The sequence below is a fragment of the Orycteropus afer genome, unplaced genomic scaffold (genome assembly GCF_000298275.1).
Source record: "Orycteropus afer afer isolate SDZICR_OR568_19922 unplaced genomic scaffold, OryAfe1.0 scaffold00050, whole genome shotgun sequence".
NCBI lineage: Eukaryota > Metazoa > Chordata > Mammalia > Tubulidentata > Orycteropodidae > Orycteropus > Orycteropus afer.
In genome coordinates this window covers 816,349-838,554 of record NW_006921637.1, presented here as the reverse complement: position 1 = coordinate 838,554, position 22,206 = coordinate 816,349, and the positions used below count along the sequence as shown (strand labels likewise).

The window sequence follows — 22,206 nt, the reverse complement described above, 5'->3', positions numbered from 1 at the left end:
CTCTTCTGAATCCAACTTGCATTTCTGCAAGAATCAAAGCCCCCAGAAAAAGATACCTACTTTCCCATATTCCCATTTTTTTTTCTTAAATTGTGCTTTGGGTGCAAATTTACATAGCAAACTTGTTTTACATTGAACGGTTCATGAGCATCTGGTTTCATGGCCCTGATTACCATCCTCACCTGTAAGAAACTCTCCTCCTCTCTCCTCCCTGTGACCACCCCCTCCCTGTCCCCTCTCATCCATGCATTCCTCTCTGTTCAGCCTTCCCTGTACATGAATGCTACCCCTCTGGTGTCTCTTGGCTGCTTTATCCAAGGGGTGCATCTCCCTACAGTAGGTGGATGCATCGCCCTGGGGTAAGTGTTTTGCATGTAGGTCTTTCTACTGTTGGGCTGAGAGCCAGTCCTTTCTAAGTGAGTCCATTTCTGGGCTAAAAGGGTAACCCAGAGCCATAGTTGTGAGGGTTCCACCAGTCTCTATCTGACCAGCAATTCTGGTCATTTTTGTGTTTTTGAATTTTGTTCCACATTTTTCTTCCCACTCTCTCCAGGATCTCCAGGTTTGATCCCTTTCTGAGCGGTTGGCATTGGTAGCTGGGCATCATATAGTTCTTCTGGTCTTCATGGAGGCTGAGATCCTCATGATCCACCTTATCTTTGGGCTAATGGTTTGCACATGACTCTGATCTTCTGTACTTTTCTTTGCTCCAGCTGAGGGGAGACAAATAGTTGCATCTTAGATGGCCATTTGAAAGCTTTTAAGACCTCAGTTGCTACTCCCCAAAGTAGGTTGTAGAGGAAAATTTTTATGAACTATGTGTGCCAATTGAGCATGATGTCCTCTGAGACTATGGTCTCGAGCCCCCAGGCCTGGTGATTCTCTTTCACAAGATGTTTGGTTATTTCTGCAAAGTTCCTCCCACCCTGTCTTCTGTTGCTTCTGTAATGTATGTCCCACATTCTCATTTAAAGCCACTGGAAATTTTGCCTTCCTCTGAGGAGACTTAAGTATGCTACTCATATATTTATGGTTTGAAAAAAAATTCTAAACAGAGTAAATAGACTAGAGGTAAGAAAAAATCTTGAACAACTGTAAGTTCAATTTTTTGTGTGTCATTGTATTTCCTGACTAAAATATTTTTGATAGTTTTTAAAAATTTTTTCTTTTAAGCACCAAATTAAAAACCTCAATGTCAAAGAATAAATGGGAACATTCCTTTTTAAATTTTTTTTAAAGCTCTATTTGCCTTTTTCTCATGTTTAGTTTAATTAATTTATTTATTTTTTAATTTTATGGAAGAGAATTGTGAACAATTGCCTTTATCAGTCATGACACAATCTCTTTCAGGTTAATACCTTATGGCCCTGGTCTCACTTCTAAATACCTACTTTTGCCATGTACCTTGGGCTTTAATTTTTTGTCTTAGTTATCTAGTGCTGCTATAACAGAAATATCACAAGTGGGTAACTTTAACAAACAGAAACTTATTTTCTCACAGTTCAGGAGGCTAGAAGTCTGAATTCAGGGTGCCAGCTCTAGGGGGAGGCTTTTTCTCTCTGTTGACTCAGGAGGAAGGTCCACGTCTCTTCCGGGCTTCTGCTCTTGGGTGATCTTCATGTGGCTTGGCATCTCTCTTTATCCACCTTTAGTTCTCTCCCTTGCTTGTTTAGTCTCTTTTATATTGCAAAAGAGATTGTCTCAAGACCCACCCTACACTAATCTTTCCTATAAACATAGCAAAGACCCATTTTCCAATGGGACTATAACCTCAGGTATAAAGGTTAGAATTTACAACACATATTTTTATTTTTTAAATTATTTTTTATTTTAGAAGCTTGTTTTACATTCAACATTACTTGTACATTTAGTTTTATTCCCCATTTGCCATGTCCAACCCTAACCCAGTCTCCTCCCCTCCCTATTCTATAACCCTTCCCCTGTGCCCCTCATATTTATGCACTCCTGTTTGTCCTGCATCTCCTCAGTTTGAATGTTGGTCCTCTGTTGTCCCATGGCCTATTGCTCTAAGGGATGTATTGCCATAGAGTATGTGGGTGTGTCATCCTGAATTGAGTGGCCTGCGTGTATATCTTGTTAACTATTGGGCTGAGATCCAGCCCCTGGGAGTGAGTTTTATGCCAGGTGCAGAATGTATTCCAGGGTCATAGTATTGGGAGTCTCACCAGATTTCATCTGACCAGTGTTTCTGGTCATTATTGAGTTTTTTTTAATTTTGTTCCACATTTTCCCTCCCACTCTATCCAGGATCTCCAGATTTGATCCTTTCCTGGTAGCCAGGCACCATCTAGTTCTTCTGGTCTCAAGGTCCATCTGTCCTAGAGCTGATTGCTTCTAAATGCCTCCCCCCCCCCCTTTTTTTCATTCTTCTTCACTTCCGATGCTAGGAGACTGTTGGCTGCATCTTAGATGGCCGCTTGAAAGCTTTTAAGACCCCAGTCGCTACTTGCCAATGTAGGATGTGGAGCAATGCTTTTATGAATTTTGTTGTGCCAGTTGAGTCTGGTGTCCCCCAGTACAGGTCCTGAGGCAGTAGATCTATTGGATCTCTCTCCCATAATGTCTGGTTGTCTGTGAGAGATTACAATGTATCTGTCTTCTATTGTTTCTGTAAGGACTGCAGGTATTTTGTATCACTGGTGTCTGTGCAAGATTAGCCTCAGCTGAATCTATCCTTGGTCTAGAGTATACTTCTGTTCACTGACCCCATCGGATCATCTCAGGTGATTATGTGTTTATCTGTGTAGTCTAGTGTTTGGTGTTAATGGCAATGTGGTATTGTGGACACATTGGTTGGTATTAGCATCTGTCGTCTATCTCTTGTGTGCACAATTTGGTGTCCTCTCATTTTCTAATGTTATCATGGTGGTCATATATCCTTCCCATATATCCCTCCCCCTACCCATGTCAGTGTGTAGGCCCCAACTAGTCCCAAATTAATCCCTCCCTTTCCCTCCCCATCCCGCTAACCTTTTAAGTGAGTTCCCTTTCCCAAGCAAACTCTTCTCTGTCTTTTTACAGTAAGGGGCTCATACAGTACTTGTCCTTCTGCGATTGACTTATTTCACTCAGCATAATGTCCTCCAGATACATCCATGTTGTGAAATGATTCGCATATCCTTCATTGTTCTTTAAACAACACATATTTTTAGAGGATACAATTCAATCCATAACAGCATTCATCACCTGAAATTCTTTTCTTGTGGCACAGTGATTAAACTGCTTGACTGCTAACCAAAAGGTCGTGGTTGAAACCTGCTAGCCACTCCCCAGAAGAAAGGCATAGCAGTCTGCTTCTATAAAGATTTACAGCCTTAAATCTATGTGGCAGTTCTATTCTGCCCTATAGGATTGTTATGAGTTGGAATCGACTCAATGTCAATAGGTTTTTTTTTTTTTTTAATAGAACACAGGTTAATAACAGATTGATCTATCTGACAACAATAAGCAAATAACACTTGTGTCGACAAAATTAATCTCAGTGTGACAAATATTCATTTAACAGCCATTTAGGGATTATTAGCACAACCCAGAATATTTAAGTCATCTACCATAGGTCATGGAGTCACCAGGTGGTGCCAATGATTTATGTTCTTGGCTGCTAACTGAAAAGTTGGAGGTTCAAATCCATCCAAAGGAGCTTGGATGAAAGGCCTGGTGATTGACTTCTGAAAAGTCAGCCACATGGAGCACAGTTCTACTCTGACACACATGGGGTTGCCATGAGTCAAAGTTGACTCCACAGCAACCTGTTTACCATAGGCCATAAGGGCAAACAAAAGAGATAGAGATTAATATTACTTAGCCAGTTGATGCTACATCTGTTTCCTCATTCCTTGCTAGAGTTGCTGGTTTGCTCAAGGGGTAGTCACCTCCAGAGCCTCACAACCCATGGGATTGGTCCAGTGTCAGAAAATCCCCTTTCCTATGGGGAAGGAAAACCAGGACACTCTTGAAGGTTGGCAAATAGAGATGCTATCATTTGGCACTCCTTCTAGAAGTTTCTTTCTTTCTGGGTCTTTGATGCCCACATTGAACCTGCCTCCTGGGGACTGTCCAGGAGCTTTGCACCTCACCATCATGGGAGACCAACATCTCTGAAGCTGAACTCTGCTCTCAGGTGGCTTAGGCTGGTTCTAAGAGACGTATAAGAGGCTTAACTAGAGACTACCTTCTCTAGTTAAGCCTCTTATACTCTGCTTGCTCATCTCTGCCATCAGTAGTCATCAAAGTTTCCCTATTTGATGGTAAATATCATATATGTCCTTTTTTGATAGAATTTTATATTGTTTGAGACTGTCATGGGTGAGAAAAAGGATAAAGCTTTGATGGTATTCCTTCTCTGAGAACGAAAATTGTTTCCTAAATTCATCTTTTATGTGCTCTTTATTCTTTAGGAACATGACTATTCCACACTTTTTGCTTTTTGCAATGTCATACAAGTTCTATGTTGAGTATCTGTGCTATGACAACATGGAGAACATTTAAATTTTTCAGTAGCTGATGGAGTTTCTCAAGGAGGAACACACACATTTGTTGGGAAAATGCCTTGATGAGCTTCTAGAAAGTAAGCTGAAAAGTATGCCAAATAAACAAAAATGATCATTAGCCTGTCTTTTAAGCTGGGGGCTTGGTAAACTGCTGTCTACTGTGTTTTCTGAACACTGGTATGCTGTGTGGGGAGAGAAGTTGGGGACTAACTGAAGCCCTTGGCATGACAGAGAAGAGTGGCATGGGGGGATGGCAGGTGATCACATGGGGGGAGGACAGTGTGGAGGGAGGCACTAGATAAACATTAAATGAAGGGGGCAGGGCAAGAAAGGTGCTGAGGGCTGTGTGAAGAGGGGGTGGGTTGAGGTCTTCCTCTTCATTTCCTACAAACTTGTGAATAAAGTCTACATTTGCACTAATGGTTTTATGAAAATTGTGTTTTTTCTGAGGGGTACAAATAAAACTTCAAGATGACAGTGGCTGTTTTGGCTACTTTAAAAAAAGAGAAGTGTATTGTGATTTAGGTGAAAGTTTATAGAGCAAATTCATTTTCCATAAAGCAGTTCATACACATTTTGTTTCATGACATTGACTGCAATTCCCCACAGTGCAACAGCTCTCTTCCTATTTCCTCTCTGTAGTTACCTATTCCCTGTGTCCTTCTCCCTCAAGCACTCCTGCCCCACTCCAGCTGTATCCCTGTGCAAACACTGCCCTCTGTTCTCCCACGGTTGATCACTCCAAGGAGTGTATCTACCTGATGTAAATGTTCACCCCATATGCCTGTCTGTTGTTTGGCTGGATGCCACTGGAGTGAGGTCTGTTCCAGACCTGAGGGGTAATTAGGGGCCATAGTCTCAGGGCTCACACCAGATTCTGTCAGACCAGCAAACCTGGCTTTTTTTTTTTTTTTTTTAATGATTTTGAGATTTGAGTTTTGTTCCACATTGTTCTCCCAGTATAGAGTGGGAGAACTGATTCCCCTCCAAGTGGTTGACAACAGTAGCCGGGAACCATCTAGTTCTTCTGATCTCATGGTCATATAGACTGAGGATCACATGGTCTACTAGTCCCTTGGACTAATTCTTTCCATGTGTCTTTGGTTTTCTTCACTCTTCTTTGCTCTGGATGAGGACAGACCCATTGTTACATTTAGATGGCCGCTTGCAAGCTTTTAAGACCCCAGGCACTACTCACCAAAGCAGAATGTAGAACAATGTTTTTGTGTAGTATGTTATGTATTTTGGCTGCATCTTTACCTCCATAAACTGCCCAAAGCTCTCCAAGTTCTCACTGATTTTTTTTTCCTTAACTTTGCCATCCAAACAACAGCTGAGCTTAACAGAGCTTTTTTTCCCCTTCTCTTCCCTGTGACAGACGTTTCCTTTATTCTGTTTCTCTCTTTCATGAGTGACAAAGACAGTCCTTTCCATATTTCTTCCTTAGACACTTTCTCAAGTGCAATGAACAACAAAGCCTGGAGTGGGCTCTGAGGTTGGCAACACCTGTGGGCTTCCATTGGTTTCATGACTGATGTCTGCCATAGTCCAGGATGTCTTCCCTGGATCCCCATCTGTCATGCTCTCCACTGGGAGCCAACTATGTGCAACTTTTAATTGCCATTATTTCTCCCACAGAGCCTGCAGCTATTTCCCCTCCAGTGTGTTCTTCCTGGGCCAGTAAAAGGCACTGCATACTCATCCTGTTTGCATTCCTATCATGCAGGCAGCATGATCTATCCTTTCTGTCCCCTTTGGAAAGTCAGCCTCAAGTTCTTCATCTAGACTGGGCATTCCTATCACAGTCCATATGAGTTTATTGAGTTTTACAAATGGTTCCTCTGATTTTTCCATTTGGTTTCTTTCTATCATTTATGTCCAAACTAAAGAACCAGTTGCTGTCAAGTAGACTCCCATTTACAGTGACCCCATATGTGTCATAGTAAAACTGTATTCCATAGATTTTTCAATGGCTGAAATATAGGAAATAGATCACCAGGCCTTTTGTCTGAGGCACTCTATGTGGACATGAGCCCCCAAACTTTTGGTTATTAGCTGAGCGCTTAACTATCTGTACCCCCAGCTTGTACTCCCAACTTGTACTCTCAACTTGGGAGCTATTTTGCTACCAAAACCAGTCCTCTGCCATGGACCTGGGACACTGGGCCCTAACTTCTCTCTCCCTAGTGTCTCCCACATTGTGTCTCTAAGTTATGCTAATTCTTCAGATGCACCTGCCTCTCACATTTGACCTTTGTTCTCTGCTTCCCATCACATGCTGTCTCTGCTTCCACTCCTCTGTCCAAATTACACCAGCAGCTTCAACTGCTGCCTCACCTCCTTCAACTCTATCTATTACTGACAGGCTAGTTCACCTCAAACTCCTGCCACTTGGCTTCACCTTCACACTTAATCATTTTTATGATCTGTACTTGTATACTCAAGGTGCAGATTATTAGCAGTAGCAGCCCCTTCCATGCTGCTCAAAGGCAAGAGCTTGTGCCATCATTCTAGCACAAGGGGTGGTCTTTGTGATGGAAGCCTCCAGGAGGGACTGTCAACAGAAGATTTAGCTATTGCCCACTTCCCTATGGATTCTTTTTTGAATCCCAGCTGCCTGGGCAAGACTTCCTGGTTTTGTGCCCTGAAGATCATAAGACACACCAGACTTGCGAGTACTGGTGCCAGGCTCATGATCGGGTTCCAACCCTATTGCTGTCAATGAACTCAAACTGCAATTCCCATGCCACATGCATTTCCTGCCTCCTCCTTACCGCTAAGTTGTTGTTGTTATGTGCCGTCGAGTCAGCCCTGACTCATCGTGACCCCTCCTTGGGTTTCTGAGATTGCCTAACCTTTCTTCTGATTACCTCTAAGTGATATATGAATAATAGGTGGCTACATGTTGCTTCAGGATGAAGAGATCTACTCTCATCAGTGCAATGACATGGTGAGAGGTGGCTGGCACTTTATCTCACTTTCCCCAAAGGAACATTGACTAACAGTGTATAGTTCAATGCTTCACTCTCAACAGTGCCCTTGTCACAATATTGGATGTTGTCTAACCCTAAAGTCACTGTATTGGGCAGGAAAACTGTGTTTGATCTCATTGTTAAACCCTCTTTTCTCACCTCTTGGCATGACAACAGAGCTAAATAGATTTGAGATGAGTATGAGCCTATTTCTGGCAACTCCTTAAGGAACTGGTGCACACTGTGTGTTTTGTATCATTTGAGTCCTCAGGCACACTCAGAGCCCTAAAGCAAACACCCATTTGTAAATGTTATAGCTGCCAAGGTGGGTCAAATGTTCTGTTGGGTGACATATTAACTCTTACAACATTGCTTTGGAATGGGAGGAATGTGTTAAGCTGGGTTTTGGTCAGCGGGTAAGGTTGCCTTAGGAATTCTTACCTTCACCCTGTCCATGCAGGCTTCCATCTTCAGCTGCTCCACTGCTTTCCTGGCCTGGGAGATACTGGTGGTGCTGTTATTGGACATGCCTTCTTTCATTCTCCTGCCCCTGAAAGCAACCAGAGTTACAGTGTTGGAAGGCTGCTTTTCCAAAGATAAGGTAAGTCCAAGTTAGGGAGCACTTGAGAACATAGGCAGCACTTGGCAACAAATTCTCTTGTGCTAAGAGAAAGCCACAACAATAGATTCAAGAATACCAAAGATCATGGAGATGGCACAGGGCCAGGCAACATCTGTTCTGTTGTTCATGAGGTCACCATGAGTCAGAGGTGACTCAATGGCAACCAGCAACAACAAACTGAAAGGAACACTTCATTAGTTTTATGGAAGCAGGATATTTATGCTTTGGTTTGAAGAGTTGATCAGAGCTGGGAGAGTCTGATGTAAGTTGATGTAAGCTTGAGAGAGTGAGTAGAAGATGATGGCACCAGAGTTACTTTACTAGCTGCCCCCCACCCCATGACCATAAGGAATACTTTGACATTTGTTAGTGATAAATCATTTTCATACACATTTGCTCATTCATTCCATATTATAGCAGCCCATGAAGCAAGCATAACAAAATTAATGTTTACTTTATAAAATCAGATAAATTAAGACAATAACCAAACATCCCATAGACAAAATTTGTGGGTTCAAAAGTCAAACTCAAACCTTTGAAGCCTAGCTAAGTGTTCTTTCCAGTGTCTTACACAGCCTCTCTTAGCTTTCTTAGAGCTCTACGGCTCTCAGGATACATTGCTGATGAATAAAAGTGCTTTATTATGAATTTAATTTGCTGTCATTCCAAAACAGTTACTTACTTTATGTTGGGAGTTTGCTTTTTTAAACAATATTATACACACACACACACACACACACACATTACAAGCATAGATCTACTTTTTGGGAAGGGGGAAGAAATTTTCCTTAACCTGAAATGTAATGATGCCACATGACTAACAAAAGACCTCTGCACTGCCAATTGTCCCACAATGAAGCATATGCTGGAGAGTACACTTACCCTATCAAATGAGAAAATATTTGGATGAGGTCTAATATTACACTCTGAGAGCTGGGGATGGGTAAGCAGAACCCTAAATGACAAAGGCTTTCATTGGTGCAAAATGAGGCACAAGGAGGCCTCAGCCAGTACCCTGGCCACTCTCTGTGTGTGAGATTTTCATAGATGAGCTGCCTAGACCAGATAGGCCATTATGGGAACTTCACTTTCCCACAGGCAATTTTAAGAAATAAAAATTCTTATTATAAAAAATGGATCAGTCTTCTAAATCAGAATTTTACAGTATGTTTCTATCTTGGTTGGGATATTCTACTCAACAAACAGGAGAGAAAGAGAAACATAAGTAGTTGGGGACTTTGAGACTCAGGGCATATGTTCTTAATACCCATTATAAAGAGATGTGCTTGCAGTCCTGCATGATCTTTGGACTCAAAGGAGTCCTGGTGTATGCCCTGTGCCTGTGGGCCCATGCCCTGTGCCTGTGTGTGTATGTGTGTGTGTGTGTGTGTGTGTGTGAGATCCTCTGTTGGATGTGCATGTTATATGTGTCTGGGTCCCAGTGTATCCACACAAAATGCAGGGCAGAGCACAATCTAGTTTCCAACTGTTCCTGGCCTGAAGCAAGTAAAAGAGCCCTGAAATCACTGCCCTCCAATCCTGATCCAATGCCCTCCCCATTCCAGAATCCATCTGTCTTTTTCCTCACCATTGACTTGGGGCTTTTAGGAATGGGGGAAGTCAAAGGGAAGAGAGATGGCTGAGGAGAAGGAGGCAGAAAGTGGCATTATCAGGTGCTAAGAAAGAAGGCATGGGGGTGGGGAAGAGCAAAGGGAGGAGGTGAGGCATTGTAACTGTGTGTTGAGTGTCAGTGAGTGCCAGTGTGTGTAAGGCTGTATGTGTGGGAAGTGAGTGTGTATGTGTGTAAGGCTGTGAGTGTGTGTATGAGTGTGTGTACAGCTGTATGTGACTGTAAGTTTGTGCCAAAGTGTGTGTAAGGCTACATGTGAGTATGTGAGTGCATGAATGAAGCTGGTGTGAGTATGAGTATGAGTGTGTATATGATTGTAAATATACAGATATTGTTAGCAGAACCGGAACCTCTTCAGATCCCCACTCCCTCCCTCTGGTTCTAGGACTGGCTTTACTTAAAATGCCCTGTCCTACTCAGCTCTTTCCTCACTCTACTTCTTTTCACAAAGAAAAGCCTACTGTCAACATACTCCATTACACAGAAGGAGAACTCTGAATGCTTAAGGAAGATTGTACCAAGAAAGATCGCACTGAGCAATATCTTCCTTTTGTGTCTAGGAGACAAAGTAAGCTGGTGGCAGGATAGAACCCCACCTTCTGGGTGGCTCTAGTAGCAGGAATGCAGAACATCTTCCTGCACTGACCCCAATTCATCTCATGTTCTCTCTGTTCAGTTCTCCCATATCTTCAGTTCTACTACCTGTGCCCATACCCCAACCACTTCTACCACCACAGTCAAGCCCCAACCTGGACCTGGTCCACTGCTAGAGGGCTGCCCACTTGGACTCCACATCATGCTGCTGGCCATAGCTTCTGATGCTTCTCTCATTCCCTTATACCTTCTCTTCAACCTCAAAGCACCACCCCCTCCAAGCTGTCTTTTAATTTATTTATTTATTTATTTCCACAGTGTTCACTCGCCAAGCTGTCTCTTAAACAATCTGCCTCCCCTAGCTCTGATGGGTTCCATATGCAGCCTAAACAACACAATCCAGGATTGGCATCACTCTTTCCCAAGAGTGCTCTACTTTCCTTGTCTGTCTCTCTCTCCCTACACTGTATCATCCCATTTCCCAATAACACCAATGCCTCTGGGCTCTTTCTCCTTGGCATATAAAAATATATTTCTATCTTTTCCATCTGACCATCTTAAGACAGAAACCAGCAATACTCTACAAAGAAAACTATAAAAAGCTACTTCAAGAAACCATAAAAGACCTAAATAAATGGAAAAACATCCCATGCTCATGGATAGGAAGACTGAACATTGTGAAAATGTCAGTTCTACCCAAAGCAATCTATACATTCAATGCAATCCCAATCCAGATCCCATCAACATTCTTTAGGGATATGGAAAAAATGATCACTAACTTTATATGGAAAGGAAAGAGACCTCGGATAAGCAAAGCACTACTGAAGAAGAAAAACAAAGTAGGAGGTCTCACATTGCCGGATCTCAAAACCTACTATACAGCCACAGTAGTCAAAACTGCCTGGTATTGGTTCAATGACAGATACATAGACCAATGGAATAGAATTGAGAACCCAGATATACATCCATCGACCTATAGTCAGCTGATCTTTGACAAAGGCCCCAAATCCATTAAGTGGGGAAGAGAATGTTTGTTTAATAAATGGTGCTGGCAAAACTGGAGATCCATTTGCAGAAAAATGAAACAAGATCTGTACCTCACACCACACACAAAAACGAACTCCAGATGGATCAAAGACTTAAATGTGAAACCTAGAACTATACAGTTTCTCAAGGAAAATTTAGGGTCAAACTTAAGGGCCCTAATATTTGGTATAAATAGACTACCAAGCATAATTCAAAATGCACCAACAGCAGAAGAGAAGCCAGATGATTGGGACCTTCTAAAAATTAAATGTTTATGTGCTTCCAAAGACTTCTCCAAAAGAGTCAAAAGAGAACCTACAGATTGGGAAAAAGTATTTGGTAATAACATATCTGACAAGGGACTTATCTCTAGAATTTATAGAACACTCCAACACCTCAATAACAAAAAGACAAACAATCCAATTAAAAAATGGGCAGAAGACATGAATAGACACTTCACCAAGGAGGATATTCAAGCAGCCAACAAACATATGAAGAAATGCTCACGATCATTAGCTATTAGAGAGATGCAAATCAAAACAACAATGAGATACCATCTTGCTCCAGCACTAGTAGCTAAGTTCAACAAGACAGAAAATAACAAATGCTGGCAAGGTTGTGGAGAGATTGGGACTCTCATACACTGCTGGTGGGACTGTAAAATGGTACAACCATTGTGGAAAGCAGTATGGCGATTCCTTCAAAAGTTGGAAATACAAATACCATTTGACCCAGCCATCCCATTACTAGGTATATACCCTAAAGAAGTGAGGGCCATAACAAGAACAGATATATGCACGCCGATGTTCATCGCAGCACTATTTACAATAGCCAAAACTTGGAAACAACCTAGATGTCCAACAACTGAGGAATGGATAACCAAACTTTGGTACATTCACACAATGGAATACTATGCAACGCTAAAGAATAATGTAGAATCTGCAAAACACCGCATAACGTGGATGAACTTGGAGGACATTATGCTGAGCGAAATAAGTCAGTCACAAAAGGACAAATATTGTATTAGTCCGTTATTGTGAAAGTTAAGGAAAGGTTTATATATTGGAGGACATTTTCTTTGTTGGTTACCAGGGGTGGGAGGGAAGGGGAGGGAATGCTGTTAGATAGATAGAGATAAATATTGATTTGGGTGAAGAGAAGGGCAATGTACCAAATGTGAGTGACCAATATGGCAGCATTGAGGATGAGAAAGACAGAGAGAGTTACAGGGCAGTACAAACAACAAATATGAACCCCTTTGTAAATACAATACTGAGTTGTCAATGAAAGCAAACATGGGTATAGGGACGGATAGATGGGTGAACAAGCTAAACAATTATGTATGTCTAAATGGAGAGTGTATCCAAGATCATATACAGGGTTGGCAGACAATGGGCCTCTCGAAGAGTATGAAGGGATGGACACTGGAAGGAGGTAACTATGGGGAGGAAGTGGGAGGGGAGCTGCTGCATTGTAAATTTTGGTCAATGACATGAGACAAAGTATATGTGAACTGCTGTATGAAAAGTGAATTTACTCTGTAAATCTTCACCCAAATCCTAATAAAATAAAATAAAAAGAAACCAGCAATAACAATATAGAAAACCCTTTTCTTCCAATTTCCATTTTTGCTCAAGGAGGTGATGAGGTAACTGCAGATTCTTATAAAGGAGCCCTTAAGCAACTACATGAGGAAGATTCTAAAGGTAGGGATGGAAAGCTTTCTTCTTCATATACAGGACAAAAAAAAAAAGCTGCTCCCCTTCTCCTCTCTGCTCTACTGCTCCTCAGCCTCTCTGATTCCATTCCTAGGACATTTGCTCTTGTTGCCATCAGTGGCCCATAAGCTATTTCTTATGCCTGTTTATTCTCTCTCTCCAATTAGAAGATAGGTTTTCCCCAGCACACATGTCTGGGAATCTAGGTTGTGACCCAGAAGACCTGGACATCTGTATTTTACACTCTTCCTAGATGATTCTGGCATATACCAAAAGTTAAGAACAATGGCCGGCTGCATATAGTTTCTACCCTACCATTCTTTTGTATCCTTCAATTACCTTGTAAAGTGGACTTTAAAGACTCTAAATCAGTCCTTCTTTAATTTTAATGTGCATATAGAATCACCTGAGGATCTTTGGAAAATGCAGATTTTGATTTATATCAGTTCGGGTCCAAGACCTACATTTCTGACAAGCCTCCAATTGCTGCTGGTCCATGGACTACACTTTGATTAGTAATACTCTAATCACAGACTGTTAATATTAGAATAGTACTAAGAGGTACAGGTGCAAAACCTTGTCTTTCTCAGATGAGAAAACATACTTATGGGAGTTGTTGTTAGTTGCTATCACATTGATCCCAACTCACGGAGACCCCATGTTTGTCAGAGTAGAACTGCTCCATAGGGTTTGCTAGATTGTGACCTTTCAGAAGTAGATTGCTAGGCCTTTCATCCAAGATCCCTTTGGGTGGGATCAAACTGCCAACATGTTGGTTTGTACCACCCAGGGACTCCTGAGTCAGGGGGTTAAGTCCTTACTTTCTCAGAGCTCTTTAGTGGAAGTTGAGGAAACATTTCCCCAATGCTACTCCTGGCTCATCACCCATCCTAGGCTGAGTAGGGGCAGTGGGGCAGGAATAGGATTGTACCCCACAGACTTGGTCCATTCCATTTCCCTCATCTAGACTCATCCCTCAAGTGATCCTAACCCTCATCTAACTTGGAGAGATATGGGAGAGTTGGACCACACCCCCTGAGGTGAGAAAAGCTGTCTGGAGAGAAGGAAATGGCTTTTGCCATATGGATGTAAAGGTGACCTGAGTCTTAAAGATATGACCCACTGGGAAGAGGTCTGAGATTCTCTCTCCCCAATAGGCCAGTAACCATGGAGGTTCCACTTTAATAACATTTCTGAACTTTTCACATGATCTAGACTCCATATTTCCTGTGAACCTACTCTACATGTATGTATGTATTTATACACCCTACTTTGACTCAAAAGAGTTTTACAAGAAGGACAATGGATGCAAGGACAAAAAATGTAAGGAGTTGGGATGAGGCTAAAAATGCACACTGGCATCCAGTGTGACCAGTTGTCCACACACTTGGCTCTTGAGTTTTTTAGAAGACAAGGCAAGGGGAAAGCAAGCTAACTGCTTAGGAGGTGGTCTCTGGTACTACTGCAGTCAGACGACTATTTCTCCCTGGGCCCATAGGAATATGCCTACATACAGATATGTTTTACAGGGATGCTTCTTATGGTCTATATTTTGTGGTACAAAATTCAGTAAAAGCAAAGTTGGAGAAGACCAATGCAAAGTGGTTCAAGCCCTAGTGCTCCTGTTCCGACTAGATTTGGTAAAGCACACGGAATTAAAGATATCTGAAGAGTATGTGTCTCCTGGTCTTTTTCAGCTGTCCTTTCTCAAGATGGTTTATTTCTACTGAGCTTTGACACCTATTGGCTAGCAGAGTGCTGTCAGCAAGCACAGACACCTGGGTATTAGAGACCAGCCAACCTAGACTGGGGATGGGGGTGCTGGCTAGTCTCCCTTTATCACAGTGAGTTGTTGAAAAAGGGCGCTTGCCTGGATAACATCTCTTTTCCTCTGGAAGGGGGCACACAGCATAGTTTTCTTAGCCAAAGTCCAGAAGCCACTGGAGCTGGGCCCATAGTCTTTTCTGCTCTCCTAACACAGGTATGTCCACAAACATAGGGATTATGTGAGGTGATGCCTCACCCTAACAGGCGATGCAGTGGATAATTTGTCAAACAGACTTTATAAGGGTCCTATATTTGATATGAAGGGCAGGAAGGGGGATATGAAAGTTATAATGGCTAGAAAATGACTGGTGTAAAGACCTGGCCATATATTGGGATCCTGACAGTGAACTCTCATCCCTAGCCCACATACACACTCCTGGCAATGGTGCTTGTTGTCCAGAGATGCCCATTCCTGGACAGCAGTAAGCCACTTTCCTTACCTGCCAAGAGGTGGCACGTGACAGGCCTGGAACAGGTGACAGAGGCTGGTGATGCAGCTACTTGTTGTCAGACAAGAGGTGGATTCAAGGTTATATTTCGAGGCTCATCTGAAAACACAACCAAAGTCGTGTCTGTAAGTGCATGGAAAGTCCTACTGCTGCTGCTCTCAGGGTTCCCAACCTTGCATGCTGCCCTTTCCCACTTTCAGAAGTTTTCTTTTTAAGCATGGGGACCCTCATAATATCATGGGCAGATGATGTGTGAAAGGCAGAATGAGAATCTCTGGAGTGACATCGAGAAGATGGAGACACAGCTCTCCCCCTGAGACTGCAGCTCAAGCCAGGGAAGTAAGGGAGCTGCCTGGAGCCTCCATCAAATAGGCGTTGTCCAAACTGCATGCTCAAGTGTCTGCTGCTTACTTTATCCTGCCCCAAGCTCTCACATCTCCACTCCAATCAAGCTTCTGCCAAATGGAAATATTTTACATGCATTTTCTTATTATAAATATAATTTTTAAAACTATAAAATTTCACTTAAAAAACAAACAAACACTACCATCGAGTTGATTCTGACTCACAGTGACCCCCACTGGGTTTCCAAAGCGGTAAATCTTTACAGAAGTAGATTGCTCAGTTGGTGAGTTTGAACTGCCAACCTTCTGGTGAGCAGTTAAATGCCTTAGGCACTGGGCCACTAGAACTCCATTTTATTACAGAGATGCAAATAAAAAACACCATGAGATACCACCTCACTCTCATTAAAAAACTAAAAAAAACTCACTGCCATCGAGTTGGACCTGACTCATAGTGACCCCTCTTTGGGTTTCTGAGGTGGTATCACTACAGAAGTAGATTGCCCAACCTTCCTTCCAAGGAATGGCTGGTGGCTTTGAACCACCAGCCTTCTGGTTAGCAGTCAAATGCCTTAGGCACTACATCACCAGAGCTCCCATTGAAATGCCAATAATTTTAAAAATCAAAAATAATAGATGTTGATGAAGTCGCGGAGAAACTGGAATCCTCATCCAATGCTAGTGGGATGGTAATGCCACTGCTGAAAACATTTTGGTGGTTCCTCAAAAAGTTGAACATAGAACTGCCATATGACCCAGAAATCCTGATCCTAGGTATATACCCAGAATAAGTGAAGACAGAAATGCAAACAGAAAGCTGTACATCATTGTTCATTGCAGTACTTTTTCCAATAGCCAAAAGGTGGAAACAATTAAAATGTCTGTTGTCTGATGAATGGGTAAACAAAGTGCAGTACATATATACAATGAAATCCTATTCAGCCATAAGGAGAAATTAAATTTGGATAAATGTCACAAAATGGACGAACCTTGAAAATATTACACTGAGTGAAGTAAGTCAGTCACAAAAGGAAAACTACTGTATGATACATACTCAGTTCTGACTTGATGGCACATAACAACAATATGAAAGAAGCAAATATACAGAAACCAAAGATTATTAGTGGTTACTAGGAGTAGTATTGGGACTCTGGTAGCATAGTGGCTAAGGCACTTGACTGCTAACCAGAAGGCTGGTGGTTCAAACCGATCAGCCACTCCTCGGAAGGAAGGTTGGGCAATCCTATTTCCATAGTGATACTGCCTCGGAAACCCAAGGAGGGGTTGCTATGGGTTGGGGCCGACTCGACGGCAAACAACAACAACAACAACAGGAGTAGTATCTTTTTACCATACTTTTTCAATGTGCATACTGAGCAAATTATCTGAGAAGATGGACTATTTGAAGAAGAATGCAGCATCAGGATTGGAGGATGACTCATTAACAGCCTGCAATATGCAGATGACAACCTTGCTTGTGGATGTGAAGAGGACTTGAAGCATTTACTAATGAAAATCAGAGATTAAAGCCTTCAGTATGGATTACACCTCAACATGAGGGGAAAAAAAATCCTCACAACTGGACCAATAAACCACATCACAATAAACAGAGAAAATTTTGAAATTATTAAGGTTGCATTTTACTTGGCTCCACCATCAACGCCCATGGAAGTAGCAATCAAGAAATCAAATTACATAATGCTTTGGGAAAATTTGCTGCAAAAGACCTCCTTAAAATGTTTAAAAGCAAGGATGTGACTTTAGGATTAAGGTATGCCTAATCCAAGCCATGGTATTTTCGATCACCTATGCACATATGCATAGGTGGAAAACTGGAAAATGAATAAAGAAGATCAAATAATTATGATTTTGAATTATGGTTTTGGCAAGGAATATTGAATATATCATGAATTGCCAGAAGAATGAACAAATCTGTCTTAGAAGTACAACCGGATGCTGTTTAGAAGTGAGAATGATGACAATTTGTCAAATATACTTTGGACATATTATCTGGAGGGACCAGTTCCTGGAGAAGGATATCATGCTTGGTAAAGTTGAGGGTCAGTGACAAAGAGAAAGACCCTTAATGAGATGGACTGTTAGAGTGGTTACAACAATGGGCTCAAACATAGCAACGATTGTGAGGATGATGCAGAACTATCAGAGTTTTGTTCTGTTGTACATAGCGTTGCTGTGAGTTGGAATTGACTTGATGGCACCTAAGAACAATGCAGGCAGAATGGAGGGGGAAAGGGTGAGTTTTGCTAAAGGGGCATTAATTTTATGTAAATAGTGGTAGAATTATTTGGATAAAGATAGAATGATTCTACAACTTCAAGAATGGAATCAATGCCACAGAATTGTACAGATGGAAATTATCAAGACAGTGTATGTTTTGTTATGTATATTTTCACCACAATAAAAAAAATTAACTGTACACTTCAAATAAGTGAATTGAATGGTATGTAAATTATATCTCAATAAAGCCGTTATTAAAAAATATATGGGAATTCTTGGAAGATGGCAGTGTAACAGACTATCATTACCACTCTCTCCCACAAATACAAGAAGAAATACAACAAGGAAATGGGATTCATCTTTGAGGGACTTTGAACTGGGGAGCAGAGGAAAGCAGTGGGGAACTGCACACGGCAAGAATCAATGAATCAGCTATGAATCACATATGGTGGAAAAACCACTTTTTTCACTGTACCTGGCTCCCCCCTCCCCCCAGCTAGCCACATGGGTTGCTGGCTGCTGTGAAACGAAAAATATACCCAAAAAAGCTTGTTTCCTGACCTATCACACCTCCTGCTTGTACAGAGAAACAGGACCCCAAGCTTCTGCTCTAAAATCAACAATGCAGGCTTCCTGGGGGTTCCATTTGGAGTGTGCCTGTGCTTTCCCCACCTGGACACTGCTACAGAAGGCCCTCTGCAGTGGAGTCTGCTCTCACAGTCAACTCTTTATCTGCCTCCCTGTGAACCCGCAGCTCAGCCTTTGAAACCAACAGGATAGACTTACCAAGGAGTTAGTTTGGGTCTGCCTGCTCCCCATCCCAGTTAGTGCTGAGGACTGCTAACTGAGGCTTCTGTGCACTAGGAATCAGGCATCTTAAGTGGAAGCTATGCCCACAGCCAACATACTATAGGGGGGCTCTGATAGCAACAAGACATACCTTTCTGAGGGTCTATTTTAAATGTGACAACCCCTTCCCTACCCAGACACTATCACCTACAAGCCTACAGCAAATTACTATGGAAGGCCCCTGGAGTGTAGTCTGCTCCCATAATCGACACTCTACCTGCTTCTCTGGGCACCCCATAGGCTCAGGCCTCTGACATCAACAGGAAAAACCTCCCTGAGGATAAATTTGAGTTAGTTTTTCTCCACTTCTGGTTTATGCTGAAAACTGCTGACTGAGGATGCTGTGTGCTAGGGAGCAGTCATCTTGAGTGGAGGCTGCAGTCACAGCCAACAGTCTACTAGGGTAGGGGTACTGATAGCAATAAGGCAGACCTCTGTGGGGATCTGACCAGAGTGGGACACTTCCTCCCCCACCTGGTAACTGTTGGCTGCCAGGGTATTGCAAACTACTGCAGAAGGCCCCTGGAGTGGAGTCTGCTCCCACAGTCAATACTCTACCTTCTTCCCTGGGCATCCTATAGCTCAGGCCTCTGAAACCAAAGGACAGACTTCCATGAGGATCAACTTAGATCTGCCTGCTTCTCCTTTTGGTCATTGCCGAGGACAGCTGACTAAGGCTTCCGTGTGCTAAGGAGCAGACATCTTGATAAAAACCATAAAAAGACTAGAATAGAAGAGAAATTCCTCAATATAATTCAGGGTATATAAAATAAAAGGCAACACCCAACATTTTACTTTATAGACAAAGACCAAGCACTTTTTTCCTTGAAATCAGGAACAAGTCACGGGTGTACACTCTCACCATTTATTTTCAATATTGTACTGGAACTCCTAGCCAGAGCAATGAGACAAGAGAAAGAAATGAAAGATATTCATATTGGAAAAGAAGACTGAACATCATCTCCATTCTTGGATATGATCCTACATCTAGAAAATCCTAAAATGTCCACAAGAAAACTTCTAGAGCTAATAGAGTAATTTAGCATAGTTGTAGGGTACAAGGTCAACAAACAAAAATCATTTGGGTTTCTATGTACCAGCAATAAGAAATATGAAAGGGAAATTAGGGAAACAATTCTATTTACTATAGCATCTATGATAATAAAATATCCAGGAATAAATCTAATGAGGGATATGAGATTAAAGAAGACTTAAATAAATGGAAAGATTTCCCCTGTTCATGGAATGGAAGACTTAATATTGTTAAAATGTCAATACTACCTAAAGTGATCTATAGATTCATCACAATCCCAATCAAATTCCAACACCCTTAGTTACAGAAATAGAAAAACTAATCCTCAAATTTATATAGAACAGCAAGAAGCCCTGAATAGCTAAAACAATGTTGAAAGAGAAGAACATAGTAGGAAGACTCACACTTTCTGATTTTAAAACATACACTACAGCTACTGCAATCAAAACAGCCTGGTAATAGTATAAAAATAGACACATATACCAATGGAATATAATTGAGAGTCCAGAAATAAACCCACACATCCATAGACAGCTGATTTTTGACAAAGGTGCTAAATCCATTTGATAAGAAGAGGAGTATATCTTCAATAAATAGGAGCTTTGGTAGCATAGTGCCTAAGGCACTTGACTGCTAACCAGAAGGCTGGCAGTTCAAACCCACCAGCCACCCCTCGGAAGGAAGGTTGGGCAATCCTACTTCTGTAGTGATACTGCCTCAGAAACCCAAGGAGGGGTCGCTATGAGTCGGGGCCGACTCGACAGCACATAACAACAACATCTTCAATAAATGGTGTTGGGAAAATTGGATTTCCACATGCAGAAAAATGAAACAGGACCATGAAGTGTCATGATGTAAATCTTCACACCATACATATAAATTCAAAATGGATCAAGAACCTAAATGTGCATACTAAAACCATGAAATTCTTAGAAGAAATGTGAGGGCATGCTGTCAAACCTAGGTTTCAACAATGGATTATCTAATGTAATAACAAAAGCACAAACAGCAAGAGACAAAATAAATAAATTGAACCTCATAAAAATTAAAAACTTGGACAAGTTAACAACAAAAAGACAAATAACCCAATCATAAAATGGACAAAGGACTTGAATAGATATTTCACCAAAGAGGACATTCAACTTGCCAACAAACACATGAAATGATGCTCAGGGTCATTAGTCATCAGAAAGATGCAAATCAAAACCACAATAAGATACCACTTCACTCCCACTAGGATGTTGTTATTGTTAGGTGCTGTCAAGTCAGTTCTGATTTATAGTAGCCTTACATACAACAGAATAAAATATTGTCTGGTTCTGCACCATCCTCACAATTGGTGAGGATATGGGGAAATTTGGGAGCTCTGGTAGCATAGTGGCTAAGACACTTGCCTGCTAACCAGACGGCTGGCAGTTCAAACCCACCAGCCACTCCTCGGAAGGAAGGTTGGGCAATCCTACTTCCGTAGTGATACTGCCTCAGAAACCCAAGGAGGGGTCGCTATGAGTTGGGTTTGACTCGATGGCACATAACAACAACAACAACATGGGGAAATTTGAACCCTTATTCATTGCTGGTGGGAATGCAAAATAGTGCAGCTGTTGTGGAAAATAGTGTGGTAGTTCCTCAAAAAACTAAAAATACAACTACAATATGACCCAGCAATTCCACTCTTAGGTATATACTCAAAAGACTTGGAAGCAGAGACTCAAAAAGAGACCTGTACACCATGCTCATGACAGCACTACTCACAATAGCCAAAAGGCAGAAACAATCTAAAAGCCCATCAACAGATTAATGGACAAACAAAGTGTGGTATATACATACAATGAAATAGTACTCAGCCAGGAGGGGAAATGAAGTCTTGACATGGCACAGTATGGATGAATCTTGAGGACATTATGCTGTGTGAAATAAGCCAATCACAAAAGGACCAATATTGTATGAACTCATTTATGTAAACAGACAAGAAAAGCAAATGTATAGAGACCAAAGTTTATTAGTGGTTACCAGGAGCAGAAGGGAGGGGGAAAAGGGGTGATGGAAAGATTCCTCCTTGGGTTCTGAGGCAGTATCACTATGGAAGCAGATTGCCCAACCTTCCTTCTGAGGAGTGGCTGGGGGGTTTGGACCACTAACCTTCTGGTTAGCAGTCAAGTGCTTTAGGCACTACGCTACCAGAGCTCCTGTCAATTACTGTAATTGCTGTTAATAAGTTGTACACCTGTAAAAAGTTGAACTGGCAAAAGTTGTGTGATAAACATTTTTACAACAACAACCAGAAAAAAAAGAAAGAAAACCGAGGCAGCTTATGTGCAACAGTTCATGGGATTTGATTCCTTGGTTTGGAGGTTTAGGGTAATAGTTTCATGAGACATCCCAGTTAATTG

At 41.8% G+C, this 22,206-nt stretch overlaps 1 protein-coding gene across 1 annotated transcript in view; it reads right to left on the bottom strand.

Moving 5' to 3' along the window:
- Positions 1–8,023, bottom strand: part of GNG4 (G protein subunit gamma 4) — a 63,162-nt gene extending 55,139 nt beyond the window's left edge. The window contains exon 1 of the mRNA XM_007938468.1: positions 7,925–8,023. Within this exon, the coding sequence (XP_007936659.1) occupies positions 7,925–8,023 (99 nt within the window). The remainder of the gene's footprint in view (positions 1–7,924) is intronic.
- Between the last annotated feature and the right edge of the window lie 14,183 nt (positions 8,024–22,206).